The following is a 26178-nucleotide window of genomic DNA, read 5'->3' on the forward strand; positions in this document are numbered from 1 at the left end:
CTATTACTAATTACTGTTTAGAAACCTTCGAATTGCAATTTTAATTTTGCAGACACTGAAAACCCTAGTTAAAATGACCCTTACACTAAATTATTAAAGTTTCTCTTCATTTCACAAATGAGAAAATTGAGGAAAAGAGAGATACCATGAATAGTTTAGGATATAAACAGAAGTTTGAGGAGAATTTACGTGTAAGCTTTGGGGCTCCCTCCTTTCAGATATTTTTCTCCTTTAATTTCCAGCCCTGAATGCCAGTCTTTGATTCCTTAGTTTTAATTCACTGAAAAAATCTGGTCACACTGATTAGCCAACACCATATAAAAATGGTCTTTTTTTTTTTTTTTTTTAACTCCCTAATATTTTCTTTTTGAATGGAAAGGTCTATTTCTGAAACCTTGATTTTACTCTTGAGATAATAAATCCTCTTATGTTTCTAGCCTGAAATTTTATACTTCTCTTGTATTTTTGATGGTTAGGTATTTTACAGATATCCATTTTGAATATTAAGAGCTGAAATCATTGCTAACATCTGTTGTTAAAATAGGTGCTGTTCCTATAATCAGATGTTCAAGAGGAACAGCAGCGGAAATGGTAGCAGTGGTGAGTTCATACAGATATCCATTGATGACAAGTAATATTCTATCAGTTGTTTTCCTTCAGTGCCTCAAGTGTTTTTGTTAATATTAAGTATGTGATTGCTATGGGTTATATATTAAGTACCAAAGGCAAATATTCTTATTTTACGGCATTGGGATTACACCAAAAAAAAAGTAAACATCGTATGCTGTTATGTGATGGAGAAAAATGATTTACTTCGACATGCTATTCCAGCTGTTTCTTTTTTACTAAAATGTGTATTTGTCTTTCTGCCTTGTTTCTCCAAGTAACGCTTATTTGATCCCCCAGATCATTTTATATTTAACTTCATTTAGCAAATGTTTATTGACAATCATAACTGTTTTTAAAATGCAGTGCATTTGCTATCCCATTATATTGGAGTAAAATATTCAGTATAAACTGGGCATTCAAAAATTTGCTTTAAAGATTAAAAAATAAGGGATTAGAGAAATTACAGAATTACTGAAAAGGAAAGGGTAAGTGGAAAGATGGAAGATACACTAACATTTTTTAGTTTTATTAGCCACAATGAATCATTGACTGATGGAGGGCTGCTTTCTTTCACATATTCCATTTCTATTCTGGAGCCTCTTGCAGCCATCACTATATAGAGACATTCCTTGTAAAACAGAGTCATGATTGGGTAAGAGGGTGGCTTATTACTGCAGATCATTCCTGTACCCAAAGTAAAAATAGTCAGTGGAAAGTGGTTGTTAGTGAAACCAGGCCTGAGTCACAATAAAAAAGGCATTGGTCTTTTCAAGTCCAAGTTATGATGTTACTGAATAGTAAAGAAACTAAAATACTTAGATTTTAGAATTGCTATTTTGTAAAGAAGTTCCAGATTTCTAAGTTATGAAACTAAGAACACATTATGTTCTTAATGTTCATAATAACACATTTTATTATCCTATATAAAGTTCTGTGAAATTTTTAAGAGTTATTATCAAATTTGATTTTTCAGAAACTAGATAAGAAACTTCGAGAAAATCTAAGAGATGCAAGAAACAGTCTTTTTACAGGTGATACACTTGGAGCTGGCCAATTCAGGTATTATGTTTTATCAGGGTTTTGACTCAGTTTGTTCTTGAAATACAAATGGAATATTTAATTTACCTTCTGTTAGAAATTTCTGTTTTGGGGGCGTCTGCGTGGCTCAGTCAGTTAGGTGTCCAACTCTTGATCTCAGCTCAGGTCTTTACCTCAGGATTGTGAGTTCAAGCCCCATAAAATTGTTTTGCATTTTTCTCATCTGTAGGAGAAATTTTTCTGTTTATATGGCTTTGAAGGTCAGAAGCCATTTTATTTCAGTTATCATTAAGCCTCTTGGTAATGACAAAAGTAAGTGAAAAACTTGTGATGCTTATGTCTATTTCTACCTATCAACTAATTTCCATTTTTACATTGAAATACTTGTTTATTAAAAATAATGGACAATATTGGGGTGAAGAAGTAAAGAAACCCACACAAATGGCTGAGAATTATTTCAAAGGGAATAGACAGTATTTTGGAAAATTAATCCCTACCCCCAGTTTTAAGTTAATTAATAAAGCCTGTAAAAATAAATTGATAGTCAGTATAACTGACCTCCAGGGATGATAATTCTGTGGTAACTTTCCATAGACTTCATTTCAAGTCAGTTTAGATGGCTCCTACTGTCTTATGTACTATTCCTATAATTTGGAGTTAACACTAACATTATGTTTCAGTTGTTTGTTCCAACTGTCTCAGCCCCCACATTATTTTAAACTCTTCTGTGATTTCATTGCTTCAGAATTCTTCAGAATGCTTCTCATTAAGGAGAGCAGAAATATCAAATTCTCACCTGATTTTTTTTTTAGATTTTATTTTTTTGAGAGCGAGAGAGAGAGAGAGAGAAACAGCATGAGAGAGGAGAGGGTCAGAAGGAGAAGCAGGCTCCCCACTGAGCAGGGAGCCCCAGGACTCCAGGATCATGATCCGAGCCTAAGGCAGTCGCTTAACCAACTGAGCCACCCAGGCACCCAACAGAAGCACCCACTGTAGCATCTCTTACTTAACAGTTCCCTTTCTATAGTGCTCTCATAAAAGCCTTAGAAACCCACATAAAGGCACTGTTTTATTTGGATAATTTCTAAAAACTTATAATATAGTTGTCTTATTTTTAATTTGTTGGGTGCATTTCTAAATTATTTTAATTAGGGGTCAGCAACTTTGTTGGACTATTGTTTTGGACATTTGAATCCAGTTGTAGGTTAATGATCCTCAATAAGAATTTGGTAATGCTTGAAGACATGTTTGGTTGTCACAATTGGGTAGATACGACTGGAATTTAGTGGGTTGCATTATAGGATGCTGTTAAACATCCTACGATGCACAGGACAAGCCCCCATGATGAGGAATTATCCAGCCCCAAATCTCAGTAGTGCTGAATTAAGAAACTTTGCCATAGGCTATCTTTCTTTGCCTTTCACCTAGCTCTGGAGTAATAAATGATAGTAGGTGGTAAGGGTGCCACTCCTACTTATTTATTGCAGAGTTTTATAATCAGTGCAGTGCATTTTTAATCCGTGCAGTGTAATGAGTTACTAAAATAGAGTTCTCTTGCAGGACAAAATATGAATAGTTAATATAATCATATAACAGTATCTTTTGAAAATTGATGTATACCCTTGATATGGTATTGCCACAGCAGACCTTTACAACTTTTGGAGACATAGGAAAACAGATGACTTTGTGCCTCACTTTGCTTTAAGTATAGTCTATTTCACATCTAAGTTGTAATAGCGCAGTAAACAACATATGAAGTGTTTGGTAAGTGAATAATTATATAATTAGGTACCATCGTGGCTTAATGTTTTAGTTTTATATATTGTAATGGGATATGGTTTCATGAGGCTCTTCTCTAGAGTCTGCTTTTTGAATTTGTGTTTACAGAAAAAAGTTGCAATTTGTAATTTATGAAACTGTCAAACATTTTTGTAAATTTTTAAGATCCTACTCTAATAGTTTTCTCTGAAACTGACAATAACTATTCCTTTTTTTCCCAAAAAAATGTGAAATACAAATCTAAGTAGAGGCAACTTATTCTTACTTTGATAACTATAAATATTATTCTGTAAAAGTACTTGCATAGATATTTTTCTTTAAGACAGTTCCTCAAGACTTATAATCTAGCATTATACACAGGCTCTGAGTAGTCCGAAGCAATACTTATGGAATGTCGATATTAGCATACTTACTGTTCATGTCCAAATGATAAAACCAGAAAGTATTAGAAAAATTGAGATGTAGAAACTGTTATTAAGAGTTACATAATATTTTTTTAATATATTTACAGCTTCCAAAGGCCTTTATTAGTCCTTGTTGACAGAAACATAGATTTGGCGACTCCTTTACACCATACTTGGACATATCAAGCCTTGGTGCATGATGTACTGGTAAGAGGCTAAATATACCACATTTTACTAAAATGTAGTAATACTCAATGGTCCTTTTAATTTAAAATTAACGTCATGACTACAGAGACACAGGTGAGAAGAATGAGCTGAGAAGTATGAACAAAAAAGTGATGGAATTTGGTATCACTGGGTGTGGATGCTGGAGAATAGTGAAGCATTGAAGTGTAAAGTTCTAAACTTATCTTTAAAGTGTAAGATTATTTGTATTGTTGGCAGTGATGGGGAGAAAAGGAATGAAGGAAAATGAGTGCTTTTTTTTTTTGACACAGCACGAGTTGGGGTCGGTGGGTAAGGCAGAGGGAGGGGGAAGAGAGACTCTTAAGCAGGCTCCATGCCCAGTGTGGAGCCTGATGCGGGCAGAGCTCAGTCTTACAACCCTGAGATCATGACCTGAGCCCAAACCAAGAGTCGGACACTTAACCGGCTGAGCCACCCAGGCACCCCTCAGTGAGTGACTTTAAAAAATTTTTCTAACAAAGTAGTTTTTTTTTTTTTTCCATAGTGAGGAAGTAAATAAATATGTTTCTCTCTGGGGAGGAAAGCGATAATTTCCATTTTCCTGGGAATCAGTTAAGCCTCATTTTATGGTAAATGTAAATAGCATTTTTTATATTGTACCATATGTTTTTTGAGGTAATTCCACATATGTAAAATCATGCTTAAAACAAAAATCTGTATTTATATTCATGCATATATTCATCTACTAAATATTGTGTATAGCATGTGATATACACAGATAAATGAAACAGGCCCAATCTTTAAAGTCAATGGGAAGAAAATATGGTCACAAATAAATTCTGTACAAGGCACTATGTAATAAAGCCAGACTAGTTCCCGTTTGATAGAAAAATTTTAGACACAGAAGTTAAATGATTTGAATCCAAATCATTGGCTCTGCCAAAACTAGCACTCTAATTTACTGACTTCTAGCCCAGGCCTCTAGGGATTATAGTATATAATGGTATCATTATTGCAAAGAGTGACTGAAATGTCATATGGAAAGGAAATGAAAAACATAATAGATGGTTTTTTGTTTGGTTTATTTCTTTAAAGCCCAGATTCTAGCTATAAGGTATTTATTAAATAAATCAGATCTCAGAGTTACTGATGAAAATTGGCAGTTCTGTACCCTTCTGTATCCTAGAGTCCTGTGTCATTTTAGATTGTAAGGATGAGTGTCAATGAAATACTAGGCAACTCTGAGTCAGTTGAGAGGGCAAGAAGAATCAGAGCGACTACTGAATTAAACCCTGAGTAATGGAACATGGAAGCTAGTTTTAGGAAGTCAGGTAAGAGGCTGAAGAAGAATTCAGCCACTACTGGAGGGTGTGCTGTCTGACAAAACATTTTAGATCCTGGTTCTAGCAATAAAGAAAGCAAATGAAAATATTCTTGTCTTCCTGGAACTTACATTATGATAGGATAGGCAAGAACTAAAATGAAATATATGACATTTTAGAAGGTGGAAAATACTCTGGAGGAAAATAAAGCAGGTAATGGTGAACAGGATTGTAACTTGAAAATAGGAAAGACCTCACTGAAAAAGAGGCATTTAAGGAAGGATCTAAAGGAGGTAATAAGGTAGTGGATTACATAGCTACGTGGAAGAGAACAGCTTTCTAGGTAGAAGAATGCCTAATATGTTTCAAGGATTGCGAGGCAGCCAAGGTGGCCAAAGTAAGGCAGGGGGAAAATAGCAGGAGGCAAAGTTAAATAGGATATGGGAAGCAGTATAGCATAGGACATTATAGGCCATTATAAGGATACTGACTTTCAGTTTGAGGGAAATGGGGAGCCAATGCAGGTTTGAGTAAAGGAGTGGCATCTGATACACATTTTAATAGTACCACTCTAGCTGCAGTGCTGAAAATGGACTCCTTAAAGGGCATAGGAAGAGTCAAGAGACCAGTAGGAGGCTGTTGGAATTATCTTAGCAAGAGATGATGATGATGGCTTACAACAGGATGGAAATGGTGAGGGTTATGATAATATATGGAATGCATAGCATAGGATTTGCTGATGAATTGGATGCAGATCCAAGAGAAGAGTGAAAGATGAGTCCAGAGTATTGGCCTTTGCAAATGGACAGATGTCATTTATTGAGATAGAGACATGGAAGGAGAAATTTCGAGCGAAAGATCAGATACTGAGTATTAGACATGTTAAATGTGAGATGCCTATTAAGATATTCAAGTAGATATTAAATAGTTAGATGTATGAGTCTAGAGTTCAGGAGAAACATCTGGTCTAGAGAAATAATTTAAGAGTAGTCCATTTATAGATGGTATTTAAAGCCAAGAGATAAAATGAGACCACCAAAGGGATGAATATAAATAGAGAAGAGGGCCAAGAACTGAACTCTGAGGCATTTCAACATTTAGAATTCTGGGTGATGAATAGGAACCAACAATATAATGTAGAAAGAAGCAACCAGTAGTGAGATATGAGAACTAGATCTGTGTTGTTTTGGAAACCAGTGAATTAACTGTTTTCAGAGAGGAGGCAGGAATTAACTTGGACAAATGCTGAGGACTAAGGAGTCACCAATGCATGTGGCAACATGAAGGTTATTACTAACTTTGGTAAGAGCAACTTAAAAGGGTTTTTCCTGCATAGGACAGTTGAGAAAAGTGGTAATTGCTAGAAGGGAATGTGAGGTCAAAAAAGATTTTTAAATGTGAAACATTCCAGCATGTTTGTATATCAGTGGGAATGATGGAAAGAGAAAAGTTGATGCAGGTCTGTAGGAGGCATTAATGATCAGGATCACTATAGGCCAGGATTTCTCAACCTTGGCATTGACATTTTGGGCCCGATAATTTTTTTGTTGTGGAGGGTTGTCTTTTGCATTTTGGGATGTTTAGCAGCGTCCCAGGCCTCTACCCTCTAGGTGCCAGTAGCACTTTCTCAGTTGTGACAACCAAAATGTCTTCCCACATTGCCAAATATACCCAGGCTGTGAAGAGGGGCAAAATTGCCTCTGAGTGAGAATTGCTATTAATAGGCTGATGACAGGAGTTTCAAAGCTGGAGTTGTTTTAGGGAAGAAGACAAGTGAAGAGTCTGGGAGTAGCAAGGAAGGCAGGTATCTCACTCAGTCTCGGGTCCATCCAGTTGGAGTTCAATTAGAGTGAGAAAGTACAGTGGAAGTTTAGAGTAGATGTTCAGAATAGGAGATTTTGCTATTGACTGAGTATGAGTTCTAGAGGTTAATGACAGAAAGGTTTTAGGAATTGGTTAAGATGAGAAGTGGAATCTGAAAGAGGTGGTATAGGGAGCCATAGAGAGATTGGCATGATGAGATAGTTTTCATAATCTCAAATTAGATTTGGTTGGTGCAGTCCTGGCTTTAGGGTGGGAGCAAGGGGTGGTACAGATCAGGAGTCATCTCTTCACTCTTGGTTGTATGTGGAGGCTATACAGAGCATTGAGATACTTCAATCCTTTTAATTCCTTTTCTAATGAAAGTATTTGATGTTTTGAGCACAGGAGACAAGATGTATATACAAGTAATTGCACCATGAAGGAATATGCTCTTATTCTGTATTGTTAGAAGAGAAAATTGGGAAACATAACTTAGGGCAGAGATTTCCCCAAACCAGACAAGGCTAATCCTGGTCCTTGAGGTTTTTACTGTTCCAGAGTGAAATGAGAATACTAAGGGCTATGAAATGAGTTTTTTTGATCGACCTTTTTGCTAATTTGTGGGTGCTTACCTTTTTTATTATCCTTGTATTTTTGTGAGATATATAATTTACTAATTTTTTATTTCCTATTCTTGGAAGTTAAAATAATCCTTTTAGAAATACAAGGCGGGGGCATCTGGGTGGCTGAGTGGGTTAAATGTCCAGCTCTTGGTTTTGGCTCAGGTCATGATCTCAGGGTTGTGAGATCAAGCCCCACGTCCGGCTCAGTGTTCAATACAGAGTTTGCTGCTCTCCTTCTCCCTCTGCCCCTCTCCTCACGCTCTCTTTCAAATAAATAAATAAATCTTTTGAATAAATCAAGAAATACATACATACATACAAACAAGTAAGCCAATTAAAAGTTGGCAACCGTGTGTCTCCAAAAATTCAGTTCAACAAATACTTTTTAAGTGCCTACTCTGTACCAGACACTGCTAGTCTCTGGGATACATGGTGAACCAAGCAGATGTTATGCCTGATGCATGGAGGTTAGACTAGTGGGTTCCTGTGGACATTTGGGTTATTGTTGGTTTTAGTTTTTCTTATAAATAATAGAGCAATGCACATCTCTAGTTAACTTTCTTAGGTTAGGTTCTCAGATTCCATATTACCTTTTTAGGCAGTCTTTTCATGGCATTATTATCAGAATATTTAGGTCTTATGAAAATAGTCTCTTTAAAGAGATTGGTTAAGATAAACTACACAATTTGGGCGCCTGGGTGGCTCAGTTGGTTAAGCGACTGCCTTCGGCTCAGGTCATGATCCCGGAGTCCCGGGATCAAGTACCACATCGGGCTCCCTGCTCGGCGGGGAGTCTGCTTCTCCCTCTAACCCTACCCCCTCTTGCGCTGTCTCTCTTACTCTCTCTCTCTCTCAAATAAATAAATAAAATCTTAAAAAAAAAAAAAAAGATGAACTACACAATTTATATTTACTTATTCTTGCTCATTAATTTTATTTTTTAATTTAAAAAAATTTCTTCAATTTTAAAAAATATTTTAATTCCAGTATAGTTAACATGCAGTGTTATAGTTTCAGGTGTACAATATAGTAATTCAACAGTTCTGTATATTACTCAGTGCTTATCAAGATAAGTGTACTTTTAATCCCCTTCACCTATTTAACCCATCCTCCCACCCACCTCAGCTCTGGTAACCATCTCTTTGTTCTCTATAGTTAAGAGTCTCTTTTGGTTTGTCTCTTTTTTTTTTCCCTTTTTTCGTTTGTTTTGTTTCTTGAATGGGTGAAATCATATAGTATTTGTCTTTCTCTGACTGACTTATTTTGCTTAGTATTATACTCTCTAGATCTATCCATATTGTTGCAAATGACAAGATTTCATTCCTTTTTATGCCTGAATAATGTTCCATTATATATATACCACATCTTTAGTCATCTATTTTTTTTTAAAGATTTATTTATTTACTTCAGAGAGAGAGCATGTGCATGTGCAGGCAGGGGAAGGGGCAAAGGGGGGAAGGGGCAAAGGGCGCTCAGAGGGGAGCCCACTGCAAGACTCAATCCTATGACCCTGAGATCATGACCTGAGCTGAAATCAAGAGTCAGGTGCTTAACTGACTAACCACCGAGGCGCCCATATCCATTCATCTATTGGACAGTTGGGCTGCTTTCATAATTTGACTACTGTAAATAATGCTGCAGTAAGCATAGGGGTGCGTATATCCTTTCGAATTAGTGTTTTCATATTTTGGGGGTAGATACCCTGTAGCACAATTACTGGATCGTATGGTAGCTCCTGTTAATTAATTTTAATGCAGTTTCTAGATGTGAAACAACTATAACTGGGATATCATAAATTATTCTCATGTCATTTTTTTTTGTTAAAACTGCTGCTTTTGAAGTTTCTTTGGAGTTTTTAAAATTCTTAATACCCTTTACCTCCACAAGATGGAGTAAAAGTTCTAGATAGGAACTGTTAATCTGAAATTGGAGCTTGCTTTTTATATTAAATACCTTTGCCTGAAAATCTCGAACACTGATAGTATTTATATATCAGACTGTGGAAACAACTGAAAATTCATACAACTTTCCTGTGTGCCAGAAAGATTCTTGTCATTTAACGTGGGAAATACACTCTTCTGGTGAAAAACTTTGCAGTGCCCCTTTCCTTTTACTGGGATATAAGAAGCAAAAATAATAGAAAGTCATGACTCCTTTTTATTATACCTTGGTTGTGGGAGGGGTGGATTTGATTGTTCATCTGTAATGAGTAGTTACCATTAGGCAAAGGGATGGGCTTTATTTCATCTTAGTATCTTGTTCTTTACTTGGGCTTTGGTTTTTCATATCTTAGGTAAACTTTTACTTAAATCTAAGTTGTTCCTGGGAATTTCCTACTAAAGGTGTGTAGACTATGTGAAATCCAAGAAAACATCTTTGATTTCATTCATTTGTTAAAAAATGGTATTGTTTTAGTGTGTTTACATATTCATTGCTGTATGTATTATTTGCTATTTACTAATCTGTTTTAGGTTGCTACTGTTTTTTTTCCTTATATCCCAGTTGCTTAGTACATAAGATTTTGAGACATTTGTCTATGTCTGTGATGAGCATTATACAAAGATTTTCTTTTTCAGTTAAATGATTCTTAGAAATAGTCTAAGTTAGATTTTTCTTTGCCTTTTTTTTGGTCTTCTGTACATATTTTTCTTTTCCTTCTTGTCACCATTGAGCAAAATGCAGGGTTTCTAAATCAGTGTTGTCTCACAGAAATAAAGTATGAGCTACAGATGTAATTTTAGATTTTCTCATAGCCACATTAAAAAGATAAAAAGGAACAGATGAAATTTATTCTAATAATGTATTTTATATAACCCTATGTCTAAATTATTAGCATTTTAACACATCATCAATTTAAAACTGTTCTGTGTTCTCTTTTTATATATTAAGTCTTAAAAATTTGGTATATATCTTATACTTACATCTCGATTCAGACTAGCCACGTTCCAGATGATCAGTAGCCACATTGACAGTATCAACTGTATTAGACAGCATGTTTCTAAGTAGTTACAACTCAAGTTCTTCACTAGTTTAGAGACTAAAGAAGTTACTTGTGAGTTGAGATTATTACACGAAGACTGGTAGAAAATGTTTGCATATTGTCAGCAATATATCAGGTGGCTTCTGGCCCATGATTCCTAGAGTGATAAGGAATTCTGCTTTAATAAGAATGAACAAGCTTATCAAAGTTCCTGACATTGCTAAATCTATACAGAATACCTTGGCATCTGAATTAGGATATGTTCAATATAAAAGAACCCTCGAACTTTGGTGGATTAAAATAACAAATACTTACTTTTGTTCACGGTATTTCTTGTTTCTTGTCCCATGTGGATGAGCAAGGAGGACCTCTGACCTATCATAGTCACTCCCAAATTAAGGTTAATGAGGCCTCATCTCAACACATACTTTCACAGTCACTATGGCAAGGGGCAAACAATTGTGGGTTATATTTTAAATCCTGTTTCATTGTTATGAATAAAATTTTAAGACTTTTATTAGGGAATATTTCATATAAAATCACACAAAGTTACAAAATACTGTAATGAACTCCCCACATGCATCACTCAGTTTCCCAGACAATATGCCTCTTATCCCAGACATTGTATGATCTATGCAAAAATATATCTAAAAAAAAGTACCATAATTTTATTATCATACCTAACAAAATTAACAATTATTCTTTGGTAATATCTGCTACTATCTCTGTATTCAGTGTTTCCTAATTGTTTCAAAGACACATCTTTACAGTTGGTTTGTTCAAATAGGGATCCAAACAGTATCCATACATTGCATTGGTTGATACATCTTTAAGTTTGTCAGTTTACAACAATTCCTCTCTTTCCACTCCTTTTTTATTGCCATTTTTTTTGGTTGAAGGAATTGGATTGGTTTTCTAAAGAATTTCCTATATTTCTGCATTTGGTTGATTGTATTCTTGTGGTACACAATTTGATGTGGTTCTCTATCCCCAGTATTTCTGTAAACTGATAGATCTAGAGACTTGATTAGATTTGGCTCAGTTTGCCAAAATAAAAGTTACTTTTATGCTTTTTTTCCTCATGTGAATATAAATCTTAGCTCTGCATAAATGGGTGTCACCCATTATCATCCAAATGTAATTTTGTTAACATTAGCTCTGTTTGGGTTTACTGGTCTGCTTTAACTTGTAAAAGGAAACTAAGACTGCTGAAAACTTATCCATGTTTTTCTTCTCAATGGGATTTATTTTATCTCATGATTTGGGACACCATTGTCTAGTCTTCTAAGTCAAAATATGAATATCAGTAGGAACAGGTTAGACTCTATCATGTTGAAACTAATTCTGTTGTCTTTTATTTGTGGATAAATGTTCACTTTCTTCAACATGATTAAGTTCAGCACAGAATGTTCTAACTTCCCAATTTTCAAGACTAAAATTTTCCTTATTTGCCTGGCTGTTAAGCAAACAATGGAAGTATTCTTGCCACTATTGTTATTTCTCAAAATTCTTACCATTTTTTATTCCTTTATCATTTTATGTTTTCTTTTAAGTATTCCATCAGTACTTCAGTAATAGTATATGCTCTTCTTTTTCTTCTTTTTTTTTTTTTTAAGATTTTATTTATTTGTTTGACAGAGAAAGAGAGCACAAGCAGGGGGAAGCAGCAGGCACAGGGAGAAGCAGGCTCCCCGCTGAGCAGGGAGCCCGATGCGGGGCTCGATCCCAGGACCCTGGGATCATGACCTGAGCCGAAGGCAGACGCTTAACGACTGAACCACCCAGGTGCCCCTTAACTAGAATTTCTAGTAAATTAGTACTATTTCCATGGTGATGATACAGCTCATTCAAAATAAAGTAACTTGTTAACGAAATTACTGGTTGAAAAATAAGAGCACACGAGGCGCCTGGGTGGCTCAGTCGTTAAGCGTCTGCCTTCGGCTCAGGTCATGATCACAGGGTCCTGGGATTGAGTCCCACATCGGGCTCCCTGCTCAGCAGAGAGCCTGCTTCTCCCTCTCCCACTCCCCCTGCTTGTGTTCTCTCTCTCGCTGTCTCTCTCTCTGTCAAATAAATAAAATCTTTAAAAAAAAAAAAAAATTCTAGTTAATAAGGCATAACTATTTAACTATCAGTATCTTTTGTTAATTTTTAAAGCAAGAGTTCTTCTCAGATTTAGCTGTTAATATCTATTTATTGTGTTTTCTTCCTATTTGGATGATTTGTTATATAAACTATTTTTAACAGTTTGGGGATGGGAAAGTAAGAGGAATTAAGTAAGGTTACTGATGTATTTATCCTGTGAGGATATGAAGAGTCTATAGGAAAGACATAGTATTAGCAGGCTGAAATATAACATTGTATACTCTTTGTCAATAGACTTATTAATCAACTATGGCAATTGGACATCTGTATATTTTGCATTCTTGTTTTTTGTGCCATAGGGGAAAATAACAAGGAAGTAAATTACTGTATAAAGGGTTTGAGAAAGTTGCAGGGTATGGTCTAATGTATTAGACTCAGTATTGTTGACCTAGTTATATCAAGAGGAGATTAAATTGTATTCAGTACATTTAATCTGCTAAAACCTAGAAGTTTAATTATTAATTAAGAACATATCTTAGAACTAAGATGATAGTAATACAGCCATGCTAGATAATTTCTCCACATAATTTTTGTTCATCATTCACTCACTTATTGATAGCCATATTTTGTCTTTACTATTTTTGTATTTATTATTTTTTTAATTTTTATTATTTTTTAAATTTTATTATGTTATGTTAGTCACCATACAATACATCATTAGTTTTTTTTAGTTTTTTATTGTTATGTTAATCACCATACATTACATCATTAGTTTTTGATGTAGTGTTCCATGATTCATTGTTTGTGCATAACACCCAGTGCTCCATGCAGAACGTGCCCTCTTTAATACCCATCACCAGGCTAACCCATCCTCCCGTACATCATTAGTTTTTGATGTGGTGATCCACGATCCCTTGTTTTCGTATAACACCCGGTGCTCCATGCAGTACGTGCCCTCCTTAATACCCGTCACCGGGCTAACCAATCCCCCCTCCCCACTCCCCTCTAAAACCCTGTTTGTTTCTCGGAGTCCATAGTCTCTCATGGTTCATCCATCTCTCCCTCCAGTTACCCCCCCCATTTTTCCCTTCCTTCTCCTAATGTCCTCCATGCTATTCCTTATATTCCACAAATAAGTGACACCATATGATAATTGACTTTCTCTGCTTTAATTATTTCACTTAGCATAATCTCCTCCAGTCCCATCCATGTTGATGTAAAAGTTGGGTATTCATCCTTTCTGATGGCTGAGTAATATTCCATTGTATATATGGACCACATCTTCTTTATCCATTCATCTGTTGAAGGGCATCTTGGCTCTTTCCACAGTTTGGCTATTGCGGACGTTGCTGCTATGAACATTGGGGTGCATATGGCCCTTCTTTTCACTATATCTGTGTCTTTGGGGTAAACACCCAGGAGTGCAATTGCTGGGTCATAGGGTAGCTCTCTTTTTAAATTTTTGAGGAACCTCCACACTGTTTTCCAAAGTGGCTGTACCAACTTACATTCCCACCAACAGTGTAAGAGGGTTCCCCTTTCTCCACAACTTCTCCAACATTTGTTGTTTCTTTCCCTGTCCATTTTTGCCATTCTAACTGGTGTAAGGTGGTATCTCAGTGTGGTTTTGATTTGAATTTCCCTGATGGCTAATGATGATGAACATTTTTTCATGTGTCTGTTAGCCATTTGTATGTCTTCTAAAGAGAAGTGTCTTTTCATATCTTCTGCCCACTTTTTGATTTGATTATTTGTTTTTTGGGTGTTGAGTTTGAGAAGTTCTTTATAGATCTTGGATACCAGCCCTTTATCTGTAGTGTCATTTGCAAATATCTTCTCCCATTCTGTGGGTTGCCTCTTTGTTTTGTTGACTGTTTCCTTTGTGTATTTATTATTTTAAAGATTTATTTATTTATTTTAGAGAGAGCATGTGCGAATGGGGAGAGGGGCAGAGGAAGAGAATCTTTGAGCAGACTCCCTGCTGAGCTCAGCCGGACGTTGCGCTCGATCCCAGGACCATGAGATCGTGACCTGAGTGGAAACCAAGAGTCCGACGCTTAGCCAACTGAGCCACCCAGGCGTCCCTATAGCCATATTTTGTCTTTAACTCACTATTCTTCAGAGAAGAGTTGAACCATAAAATACTGTTATTACATGAAGGAACCCCCCAGGTCTAAGGCAAAAAGGAAGGGGGAAAGATTAAAAAAAAACAAAAATTTTATTGTGGTTTTTGTGTGTTCATTTTTCTGAGAAAGGACAAAAAAAAATCAAGCCTCACATGAGTGGGGCAGAAAAGTTTATAACTATATAATGGTCCAACTTAGCTCTTAGAATTTATGTAAAAGGGAGTGCTATTATTATTGTAGCTTCTGTTATAATTATTTTTAAAAAATACAAACCATCAATCAATAGATCAGAATGTTAAGACTCTCTAAGAGTTTAAAAATTATATTTAAGGGGCACCTGGGTGGCTCAGTCAGTTAAGTGTCCTACTCTTGATTTTGGCTCAGGTCATGATCTCAGGTTATGAGATCGAGCCCTGCATTGGGCTCCACACTGGGCATGGAGCCTGCCTAAGATTGTCCCTCTGTTCCCTCCTCGCCTCCTTCCCCCTCTCTCCCTGTTTCTTTTTCTCTCTCTCTCCCTCTCTAAAAAAATAAAAATAAATATTATGTTTAAGATTGTTTGTTACTGGAAGCAAGTAAGCATCAAGAGGCCTGTTTAAATAAATGGGTATGTCCAAATGTTGGACTACTATATAACAATGATAAAGATGAGATAGATGTACATATACAGTTAGAGAAAGAACTCTAAAATACATTATTACATGAGGGGATGCCTGGGTGGCTCAGTCAGTTAAGCGGCTGCCTTCGGCTCAGGTCATGATCCCAGGGTCTGGGGATCGAGTCCCAGGTCCGGCTCCCTGCTCAGTGGGGAGTCTGCCTCTCCCTCTGCCTGCTGTTCCCCCTGCTTGTGCTTTCTCTCTCTCTCTCTCTGGCAAATAATTAAATAAAATCTTAAAAAATAATAATAAAATACATTATTACTTGAGAAAAGTAAGGTACAAAAAACGTATAATGTAATGCAGTTCTTTAAAAGGATATGTGTGGGGGGCGCCTGGGTGGCTCAGTCGTTAAGCATCTGCCTTCGGCTCAGGTCATGATCCCAGGGTCCTGGGATCGAGCCCCGCATCGGGCTCCCTGCTCCACGGGAAGCCTGCTTCTCCCTCTCCCACTCCCCCTGCTTGTGTTCCCTCTCTCGCTGTGTCTCTCTCTGTCAAATAAATAAAATCTTAAAAAAATAAAATAAAATAAAAGGATATGTGTATGCTGGCATATGCAAAAATATTTTTCTAGAGGGATACACAAGAACCTTAACATGATTTTTATGTATTTTTTGAAGTTTTAATCATTTGCATCTACTACTTTAATTAAAATACATAAATATTAAAGGTACATTTGTGTGTAACAAAACATTGGAAGGAGGTCTTTAAATTTCGGATGTGAATTTTGTCCTTAGAATTATTAGAAAAGGCATTAAGAATCTGTGTTATTTTCCTTGTTGTAGGAAATGTTATGGTTCTTGAACTGTTACTTAAAAAAGGATTACTTTTTCCTAGGATTTCCACTTAAACAGAGTTAATTTGGAAGAATCTTTAGGAGTAGAAAATTCTCCAGCTGGTGCTAGACCAAAGAGAAAAAACAAGAAGTCTTATGATTTAACTCCAGTTGATAAATTTTGGCAGAAACATAAAGGAAGGTAAGTAAGAAAAACATCAGTAAGTTAAAGATTCACCCCTTATAAGGAAATGAAGATGTCATCTGACTTAATGAATTTGATGAAAAAAATCAAAAAGATCATGGTCGTTCTTCTACACAATGAGTAGGAGCTATAATTAGTCTATAGGGATATATCTGTTTCTTCCTGGTTCCTAGGTTGTTTCTTGTTGTTTTTCAGGGGCCACTTCCCTTTTCAGTAAGCTCATACCATATGATTTTGTAGATTTTACAGGTAGTCTTTCTAAATTGTGTTGTTGTCCCCACTGACCTTCTGCAAGACCATTTCTGCCTTTCATTAAAATAGGTTTTTATGATAGAGAAACATTGAAATGTAATCTTCCCTCTTTGTTCCATGTTTGCCTTCATACAAACATAGTTTTAGATCTCTGTGGAGAAGAGAATACCTAAACCTGAAAAACGTTTATTTAAAGCACATTAGAAATAATAATTAGCTGTGTGATTTCTTATAGGCAGATATACAGATCCCATTGCTATGTCCCTTAAAGTTTAGGGTATTTCATGGGCTCAGTAATTGTTAAAATAGTTATCTAGTGGTCATTATGGCTGGAGAAATCATTCTAAACCAAAAAAAAAAAAAAAAAAATCATTTTTCTGAGAGAAAAAGAATGCTGCTCCTCAACAATTATGAAATAAAATGTTATTATTATTTTGAGTATTTCAGGTATTACTGTACCTATATATGTGACCAAGTCCTGATATGGCTGTTCTTTTTTACCTCATTTATGTTTAAACAGAAGTAAGATAAGACTTGATTCAACCAGCTGGGTTTTTTGTGTGTTTTATCTTTTTATTTATTAACTTATTTTTTTAACATTGCAAAGTCACATTGCTTATAACAAGGAATTTTATTTTCTCTGCAGCGAAAAGTCCCTGTCCTCCTCTTTCTGACTGGCAATTTGGGTACTGTTATAATTTATTTTAAATAATTTTCTTCTCTTTGGAATTCCATAGTCTATGCTTTTTGCCATAGTGGCAAGGTACAAGAAATTACATTTACATTATTTCTAAAGGATGCAGGATATTTTAAAATTAATCTTAGGATTTATATTTTCTAGTAGAAAAAAGCTTAAGAAAAAAATCTCGGGGTGCCTGGGTGACTAATTCATTAAGCGTCTGCCTTTGGCTCAGGTCATGATCCCAGGGTCCTGGGATCGAGCCTCCATGCTCTGCGGGAAGCCTGCTTCTCCCTCTCCCACTCCCCCTGCTTGTGTTTCCTCTCTCGCTGTCTCTCTCTCTCTGTCAAATAAATAAATCTTTAAAAAAATTTTTTTTCATTTATGGAAGATTTGAATATTTTCTTTATATATTTAGGAACAATCCAAGAAGTCAGTTGAATAGTAAGAACTTTAATTTTTTGTTTGTAAGAATAGCCCTGAATAACTCTCCCTCTGAATGTCATACTACGATATTCTAGAAATATAGTAATAGCAATATGGGCACAAAGACACTGGCAGATAGTGTGGAATAAAACAAGTTACTTAAATCTCTCTGAGCTTCAGTTTCCACATCAGTAAAACGTAGGTATGATAATTCTACCTGTTGCCCTACTTCAGAAGGTTTTTATGAAGATGAAGTGAAATAATATAAAGAAGTAACTTACCCAGAGTCATCCAGTTGTCATTGATAAAAGCAAGAATAAAGCCCAGTCCTGGAAGATCCCAAAAGGCCCTGGTCCTAATTATTAATACAGTGTACCTCACCAAGATTGTGGTTAGGTTATATGAGAGAATAGAGACACATTCTTCGCACTTTGTGTTTGGCATACAGTAAACACTCCATAAATGTAAGCAGTTAATGATGTCTGTTAGCTCTGAGATCTGAAAATACTGGAGATTTCAGGATCATGTAGTTCAACCAGCACATTTTAATATGCTCAGTGCTATGTTCTGCCAGCATAGAGTCTCTTGAAGCGGAGGTTAGCGCCTGTGGTTGTCATATAAAACTGGACCGTGGTCTTCAAAGTCCTCTCAGGGTCTTCTGTCATTTCTCTCAGTGTCTACTGGATGAAATGTGCTGATCATTAATGAAGTGCTATCAAATGTCAGGGCAAAGGGTTTTTGTTTCATTGCTGCTCAAATATGACCTTTTCTTTCTTAAAGGAAGAAAAGCTTCTGGCCTCCTCTAAAGCTGTAAATGAAAAATACTTACATTAGGAACCATTTTATGGTCAACATACACTTATTTAGAATTATTCAAGATTAGTGCCATGTGAAATTTTTTCTATCAAAGCTTCTCAATGATTGCAGATCACTTGTGTCTGAAGTCTATGGAAATTACTGCTAAGCCACACTTGCCTGGAAGAAGACATCAGGCTTTAGACCAACAAAACTGTGACCTATGTTCTATTTTTACTAGCAGTGTTCTAAGATACTAAGCTTACAGAATTAAAATTTTTTTTCACAATTACTTGCATGAAATATTTTTTAAATGCCATCTTTGTAATTATATGAACCATCTGACCCTCTGTGTTAATTTGGGTGGTAATATTTAATTGATGTTTCATATACCATACCTTCTCTTCTTTGTTTTTCAGTCACTTAAATGTTTTACTTTTCTTTTTCTAACAGTGTATATGTGAAGAAAAATGTGATATGGTTAATGAAAATAATAGAAATAAATTTAAATTTGCTTAGGTGTATAAGAATTATGATACGCATTTTAAAGAAATAGTATTTATAATATAAATAGATATCCAAGGATATATGGTTATATTTATGCTAAATTTATGCTATATCATATGTTAAATATATTCAAATTCAAATAGGTACATTTAAAATAAAAATAAATCCTCATTGAGTATATTTCAGAATTCACACAAAATCAACATTTTAATGTCATACTCATAGTTCCTTTTATTCAATACTGTTTCAGTCCATTCCCAGAAGTTGCAGAGTCAGTTCAGCAAGAACTAGAATCTTACAGAGCACAGGAAGATGAGGTTAAACGACTTAAAAGCATTATGGTAAGATTTCCTTTGCTTTCTTAGAATTACAGGGAAGCAGGACATCTGGAGAGAGAAAGAGATTAACTTTTTTTTTTCTCATGAAAATTTGAAACCATTCATTGTTTTAATAAGAAGAGTATTCTCAACTTACATAAAAGATCTTTGTCAAAAAGAAACCTGAATAATGAGAAGAGCAAAGTGTTTTAAAAGAATCTGAACTTACGGTCTGAAAAAATATATAATGTGGCTTCATTTTAGAGATATATTTTCCAGTGCTGCTCATTCTACTACACTTTGACCTAATCCCAGAGTTCAGCTCTACTATTTATTACTACATGACCTGTGGCAAGTCTCTGTACCTATTTCTTTATCTGAAAATACTTGCTGGTCCTTCATCATCCAACTTACTAGACTGGTGGTGACCAGAACTTTTCTGTAACTGTCAAAAATGGATATGCTTGTTCCTTAGAGGAGAAGAACTGTTACTCTGAGTGACTTAAATCTTAGTGTTTATCACTGATCTTAGGAATATATTGATTTTTATGCTTCTGAGATCTTTTTTTCCTCCTCAGGGACTAGAAGGGGAAGATGAAGGAGCCATAAGTATGCTTTCTGACAATACTGCTAAGCTTACATCAGCTGTTAGGTAAGTAAGCAGTATATGCTCTTTAAGTCTTTCTGTTGATAAGATTTATTTTGAACGTTAAAAACTTGGCTAATATTTTTATAATAAGAAATAGTAGGTAATAGCATAGACCTTGGAAAAACTAAATTGTGTTTTTAATGTGTTCCAGCTGATTTAAATTCCCTTTTTCATATAACAAATCATTTGCTTCTTTCACTAGTTAGAATTGTATAATGGGATATTTTTACCGAGAAGATAGTATTGGTGATAAAATAATGCAAATTATTATTAATTTTATCATTGCTGCTATTATTTTATTAACTAAAGGTTAAATGCAATTTCTTTCTGATATTTATGAAATGCCATCAAGAAGAGAGGAAATGTGTTTTAGATATATAGGTAAAATTGTTTTTCCATTAATCTGACTATATTCTAAACCTCCAGATTTTGGAATCAGAAAGTGAAATGGTGGAATAATGATATTTAAGAGACAGATTACTTTAAACCAAGAAGCATTTCGCCTATATTAAAGTAGTGAATACTGTGTATGGTAAAGCTTAGAGATTAAATTCATTTGATAGACAGTTTAACTTGTCATCTTGTCACTTTTTTTACTGTTCTAAGTTTCCTCAGAAGAAACACCCAGGTGTGTGTTTTATTAAGGTCTGTGTCATTTTCTTAGAAAATTTAATGGTTAATTTTCAATTTTTTGATACTTGTAGTTCTTTGCCAGAACTCCTTGAAAAAAAAAGACTTATTGATCTCCATACAAATGTTGCCACTGCTGTTTTAGAGCATATAAAGGTAAATTTAACTTTTCCCCCCCACAGTATTTATGTATTCTATTTATATAGGGTTTTATACTTTTTAAGATGATTTCATATTCCCTATCCCATTGAGGCCTCACTATAACATTATGAGATACAATTACCAAAGGCAACATTATTACCTTCATTTTTCACAAATGAGGAAGCTTAAGAATCCAGAAAGAATAGTGATTTGCCAAGGTCACACGTTCAGTAAATAGAAGTTAGAATCTGTGTTATTTCTATTATGTTGCCTCAATATTGCCTCAATACTATCTCTACACTTACTATGTTAACAGTAGACCTGTGTCTAACCATCAATAATACAGATTTAGACACCCCTTTTACTATAGTACTATCTAAAATGTCCATTAACTTTTAGTTTTAGATGAGTCTTTCACCATTAAAGCTTCTGTCTCCTGTTGTACTGTGATTTTGAAAATAGTAGATTGTATTTTCTATATGTTGTTGTTATAGCTCTTTTACCTCATTACTTTGTTCATGATTATCCCATATCAGCCTGACTTAATCAGCCCCTCAGTATTCTACTGTCACTTATTCTCTGGGTGTGGAGCTGAATTTCAAAGACAGATTGACCATATGCTAGAACATGGTTATTACTAACCCCTGCTTTCCATGTGATATGTTACATTTGAAAAAGGAATGTAAAAAAGCTAAATATGCTTGTTGCCTGTCAAGGATGTTGATAACACCTTGAATTTATGGAAAGGGGACTTAAACATTTTTCTTTTTTAATGATCTAAAAAGTCATAAGAATAGGAAGGAGTTAGTACAGATGGATAATGGACAGTGTGCAGCATGGAATTTAAACATGCATAATTTCTTTTGTTCCACATCTCAGTATTGATATTTGCTATTTTCATGTACCTACAGAAATAGAAATAGAATAATTGTGCTGTTTATAGATGACTCTGCTGATGATATTTCCCTTCCATATGTAGCATCTTTGTAAAATGGGAAAAGGTTGCTCAGATCTGTAAACACCTGAGGTCATTGTTTCCTGTGGAGATAATGTATATAACCAGGTGAAATGTAACAGAGAGCTATATTGAGAATTCCCTTCAGTAGGAAAGAAAGGCTTTGCTTACAAGGTGAAGAATGAATCTAATATAAAAATTTTTTTAAATTTCCTGTTTCAGAACAAAATATAAGTTCTAGTTTATATCTGTTAAATTGTAATTATATACTGAGGATCTTATGATCCATTAAACATTTTTAGAGTACTTGCTGTATGCCAGGCAGGGTGCTAGGTGCTACATGCAAATAAATAGACAAGAAGTAAAAAACAAATTCTAAGAAGTTATGACAGTTGTTAATAGTCCTATATGGGCTTTAAGATTTAAGCTGTTCTTTGGATTTCCTTTGACTTTAGTTTTTTTTGTTTGTGTATTTTTTCATTAGTAAAGTTTATTCTTATATTTTACTTTCTGACCTCAGGTCTCATAGCTGTAAAACCAGGAATATGCCAAGCTCAGCTCCTCCATCAAACCTGATTTGTGTAACCCAAAGTAACTGATTATTGTACCTGTGGAAAGCACTCAATTTCATCCTATTCATAAAACTTTACAAACATTATCCTGCTACAAATTTATATGAATATACTCCAGGTCAGAGACTAGAGCTTATGGTTTGGGAAAATTCTAGCTAAAGTAATTGACTTATTCAGTCATGTTTTTTGAAACTGTATGTTGTGCTAGGCACTGGAAGTTCTGGGGTAAATAAGACAAGTTCTCTATTCTCTTGGAGCTAATATTGTAGTAACAATAAACAAAGTACCCAAATTAGAAAATAGATAAGATAACTTCAGTCATTTAGGTGACGTAAAAACAGGGTGATAGAGAACAGCTGAGAGGGCTACTCTAAGTGGTTAGGGAAATCACCTTTGATGTGATGTTTGGGTTGAGACCTGAATCACATGGAGCCACTTAGTAAAAATCTCAGGGCCAACCATTCCAGTCAGAGGGACTAAAAAGTGCAAAAGCCTTAGGACAAGGAACGAGGTTGGTGTGTTTAAGGATGTAAAAAAAGACTAATAGTGCTTATGGTGAGGAGGGAAAAAGTGATAGACTATGGGATCAAGAGAAATAGCAATTTAAGTGTGATGGGAAGTCATTGGAGATTAATGACATGATCTGATTTGCGTTTCAAATGGAGAATTGAAGAGTATGAGTGATGGGTGAGTTCTGGAAATAAGTGTGGAATTGAAAGACAGCTATTACTACTGTCTAGATGAAAAATGGTGTTTTTTTAAGGCAAAATTTACTATAAATTCTTTATGATGTTTATTTGTAATTTTACACTAATGATTTTATATGAGTTTTTCAAAATCATTTTGTGCTAGTAGAGGCCATCTGTCTGACTTTAACATGCTACCATGCATGACCCACATAATTCTGCTTTAAGACCTGGTAATTTGGCTCTCTTTATAAAACAAGTTCAAACTAATTTGTCATTCAGTGTGTTAAGTGATTTTATTAAAAAGCCACATATTTTGGGATAATTGTTCTGCTTTAACGCAAGGAGGACACCCTTTTAACAGGGTCTGATTTAAAGAAACCGTGCTACAAAGGACATTCACTTGGAGAAGGAAACTGATGCCCTCTATAGGATACACTGTTCCTCATTGGGTCATTCTTAAAAAACCCAGTCAACATCAGAACATCTTTAAATATCATTGATAAAGGAGAATATTTATCTTAAATACTTACATATCAGTTATAGTTGTATTTAATAAACTGCATACTCTAAGAAATATTCTGATACAAGAAATTCTTTTAGTGGAGAAAAATTGGAATGTTTTCTGTGAAGAGTCCTTGTAATGTTGACCCTCTCTTTTAAGTTATTCTTCCTCCTTGTCAAAATTAGGATGTAAATTCTGCTATTCCCAATATTTCTCATTACTGCTGGTTATAAAATTTCTTCTTAAAGTTTTCCATAATTATTAAATTTCCAGCCTCATAATATTTACTTTTAAGTGGCGTGTTTATTTGTACTATTACTATTCTACACCAGGTACCTCTGGCTGTAATGTTCCTATTAGCTAAGTAAGTAGTTTTCTCCATGGTCACTTGCTCTTTTCCCCAGTTTATTGACTATTTGAGCTTCACTTCTTTGTAAACTTTTATTCACCTAATATTTTTTATTACTATTAGGAAGAATATTATGACTTTTTATGAAGAGATCTTAGAACATTTCCCTTGGTATTCATTCATCTTCATTTCAGTTTTGCATATTTCTCCTTTTGGGATGTTTAGATCATAGCTGCTTTTTACATTTCCTTAGATCATTTTCTGAAGCAGAATACTAGAAGGAAATAATTTCTTTAGAAGTCGTGACAGTTATCTGGCAATCATTGTTTTGGTGGAAAGCTAGAAGTAGCACATCAATTTGCAACAACTTTGGCAGATATTATGTTACTATTCTAAGGGTTTTAGTGGCTTGGGTGGTTAACTTTAGTTTAATAGATTAAAGAGTAAATTGTTGAGTTCTCATTTGTTTCGAGTAATCCATACCTTTTAAATCTCTCCTTAGCAATTCTTTCATTTCTAATACAAATATGGCTTCACCACTTGCTGGTTTTTGGGGAATGACTCCTGGGATTACTTAAATAATTTATAGACAGATTTTAATTTATTTCAGTTATTGTTATCCCACCTGCATAGTTAAACTGAATTAAGTACTCTTTAGCAGATACCTAAGAAAAGGAAAAGACCCCTATGTGTAAGTCATAGTAGATGAGAGTTAGAAATGGCATGATGTACTCTTTCCCCTAATGCTCCCACCTGAAAGGAAGATCTCTAACATCTGAACACTCCATCTGAATACAGCCAGCAAAAACAAGCTGTTAGTAAGCTGTTATGGATTGAGGCTTCACTGGTGCTGAATTTTTATTTTTGTTTTGCTGCTTCTTGTGGAGAAAGTTAAGAGGTACTGAATTAGATCTAAAGACATCATCTGATCAAGCAGATGTACTACTGCCTTATGTCTACACTCTGTACAAAGTTTAGCCCTTGGTAGCAGTGCTAGCTTTTAAACTTAGCATCTCCTCCAGGGGGCTTATTTTACTTTGGCTCAACTTTTTATCTCTTCTAGGGGAAGACAAGCTTTAAAAATAAAATAGACACTCTCTTAACTGATTTCCACTAGTCAACATGCCAAATTAACTGATGCCCTTTATTCCCTCTATAAAACATAGCGGCTGCTGGCCACACTATGACATGCAGACAGCTGGCGGCTAGGATGCCTCACAGGTTGAATTTTTTGCTTACCTAAGAGTTATTTATATTTGATTCCAAACTATTTATGCCAATTGTATGAGTAGGAAAAGAGGATTGTTTCTTTAAAACTAGGTTATACACCTTAGACTTATTGAAGATGGTGATTTAACTCTTGTTTAAATTAGTACTAGGTTAAAAAAAAAAATTTTTAACTGTAAAAATTGGGAAAATCTTGAAAAATACTAAAATTGCTTTGCAAATGTCTGTAAGTTTTTTGGTTTCACTTCAAAGAATCTGAAACTAGAAATCATAGGTGATCCCTTATAGATGTGCTTTATGCAGGAAAGAAAAAAAAATTTAGTGAAACCTCTGCACTCAAAGAAAAGGTATCGGACCTACATCAGCTGATGAGATGAGCATAAGGCAGGGTTATCTGCGCACATTCCGACCTTCTCTGTGACAGGCATCTCCAGCACGGAGGCAGCCCTGCCTCACACTCACCGATGGAGCACCGAGACATTGGGATAAAGACCTTTAGAGGAAATGGGAGAAGAAAAAGGCTGAAGGAGAACAGTTTCTTTACCATTACTCTCTGGACAAGATATTGGCTACGTTTGCAAGGGGCATTTATGTGGAAACCTTTAAACAAGGTGTGATCTTTATTTTATCTGCATTTAGTGTTGCAGATGAGTTGTAAACCCAACTGAAAGAGGAATGCCCTTCAAGAACTTTATCTGAAAGCTCCAAGTGTACATTTAAGTGTTACTTGAAAGGAGAACCTTTGCATGGCAGCTAATAGTGCTTTCTGCTAAGCAAGATTGGTTTATATGATCATAATTAATATTTGCTGAATAATACACTAAAAGTGCTTCATGAATAGTGTCATCTGTGGAGCTTAAAAATTGAGGAAAAAAGAATATATACATCATGTCTGAT

The 26178-nt window shown here is 35.1% G+C and overlaps 1 protein-coding gene across 2 annotated transcripts in view; it reads left to right on the forward strand.

Annotated features, from left to right (window-relative positions):
* The window catches only part of SCFD1 (sec1 family domain containing 1), a 101266-nt gene that overhangs the window by 23025 nt on the left and 52063 nt on the right, over nt 1-26178 (forward strand). For both annotated transcript variants that reach the window (XM_036093128.2, XM_036093129.2), the window contains exons 8-14: nt 545-600; nt 1583-1668; nt 3938-4037; nt 16449-16588; nt 19501-19591; nt 20146-20219; nt 20921-21002. In XM_036093128.2, coding sequence (XP_035949021.1) covers nt 545-600; nt 1583-1668; nt 3938-4037; nt 16449-16588; nt 19501-19591; nt 20146-20219; nt 20921-21002 — 629 coding nt within the window. The remainder of the gene's footprint in view (nt 1-544; nt 601-1582; nt 1669-3937; nt 4038-16448; nt 16589-19500; nt 19592-20145; nt 20220-20920; nt 21003-26178) is intronic.

The sequence above is a fragment of the Halichoerus grypus genome, chromosome 8 (genome assembly GCF_964656455.1).
Source record: "Halichoerus grypus chromosome 8, mHalGry1.hap1.1, whole genome shotgun sequence".
Classification (NCBI taxonomy): Eukaryota; Metazoa; Chordata; class Mammalia; order Carnivora; family Phocidae; genus Halichoerus; species Halichoerus grypus.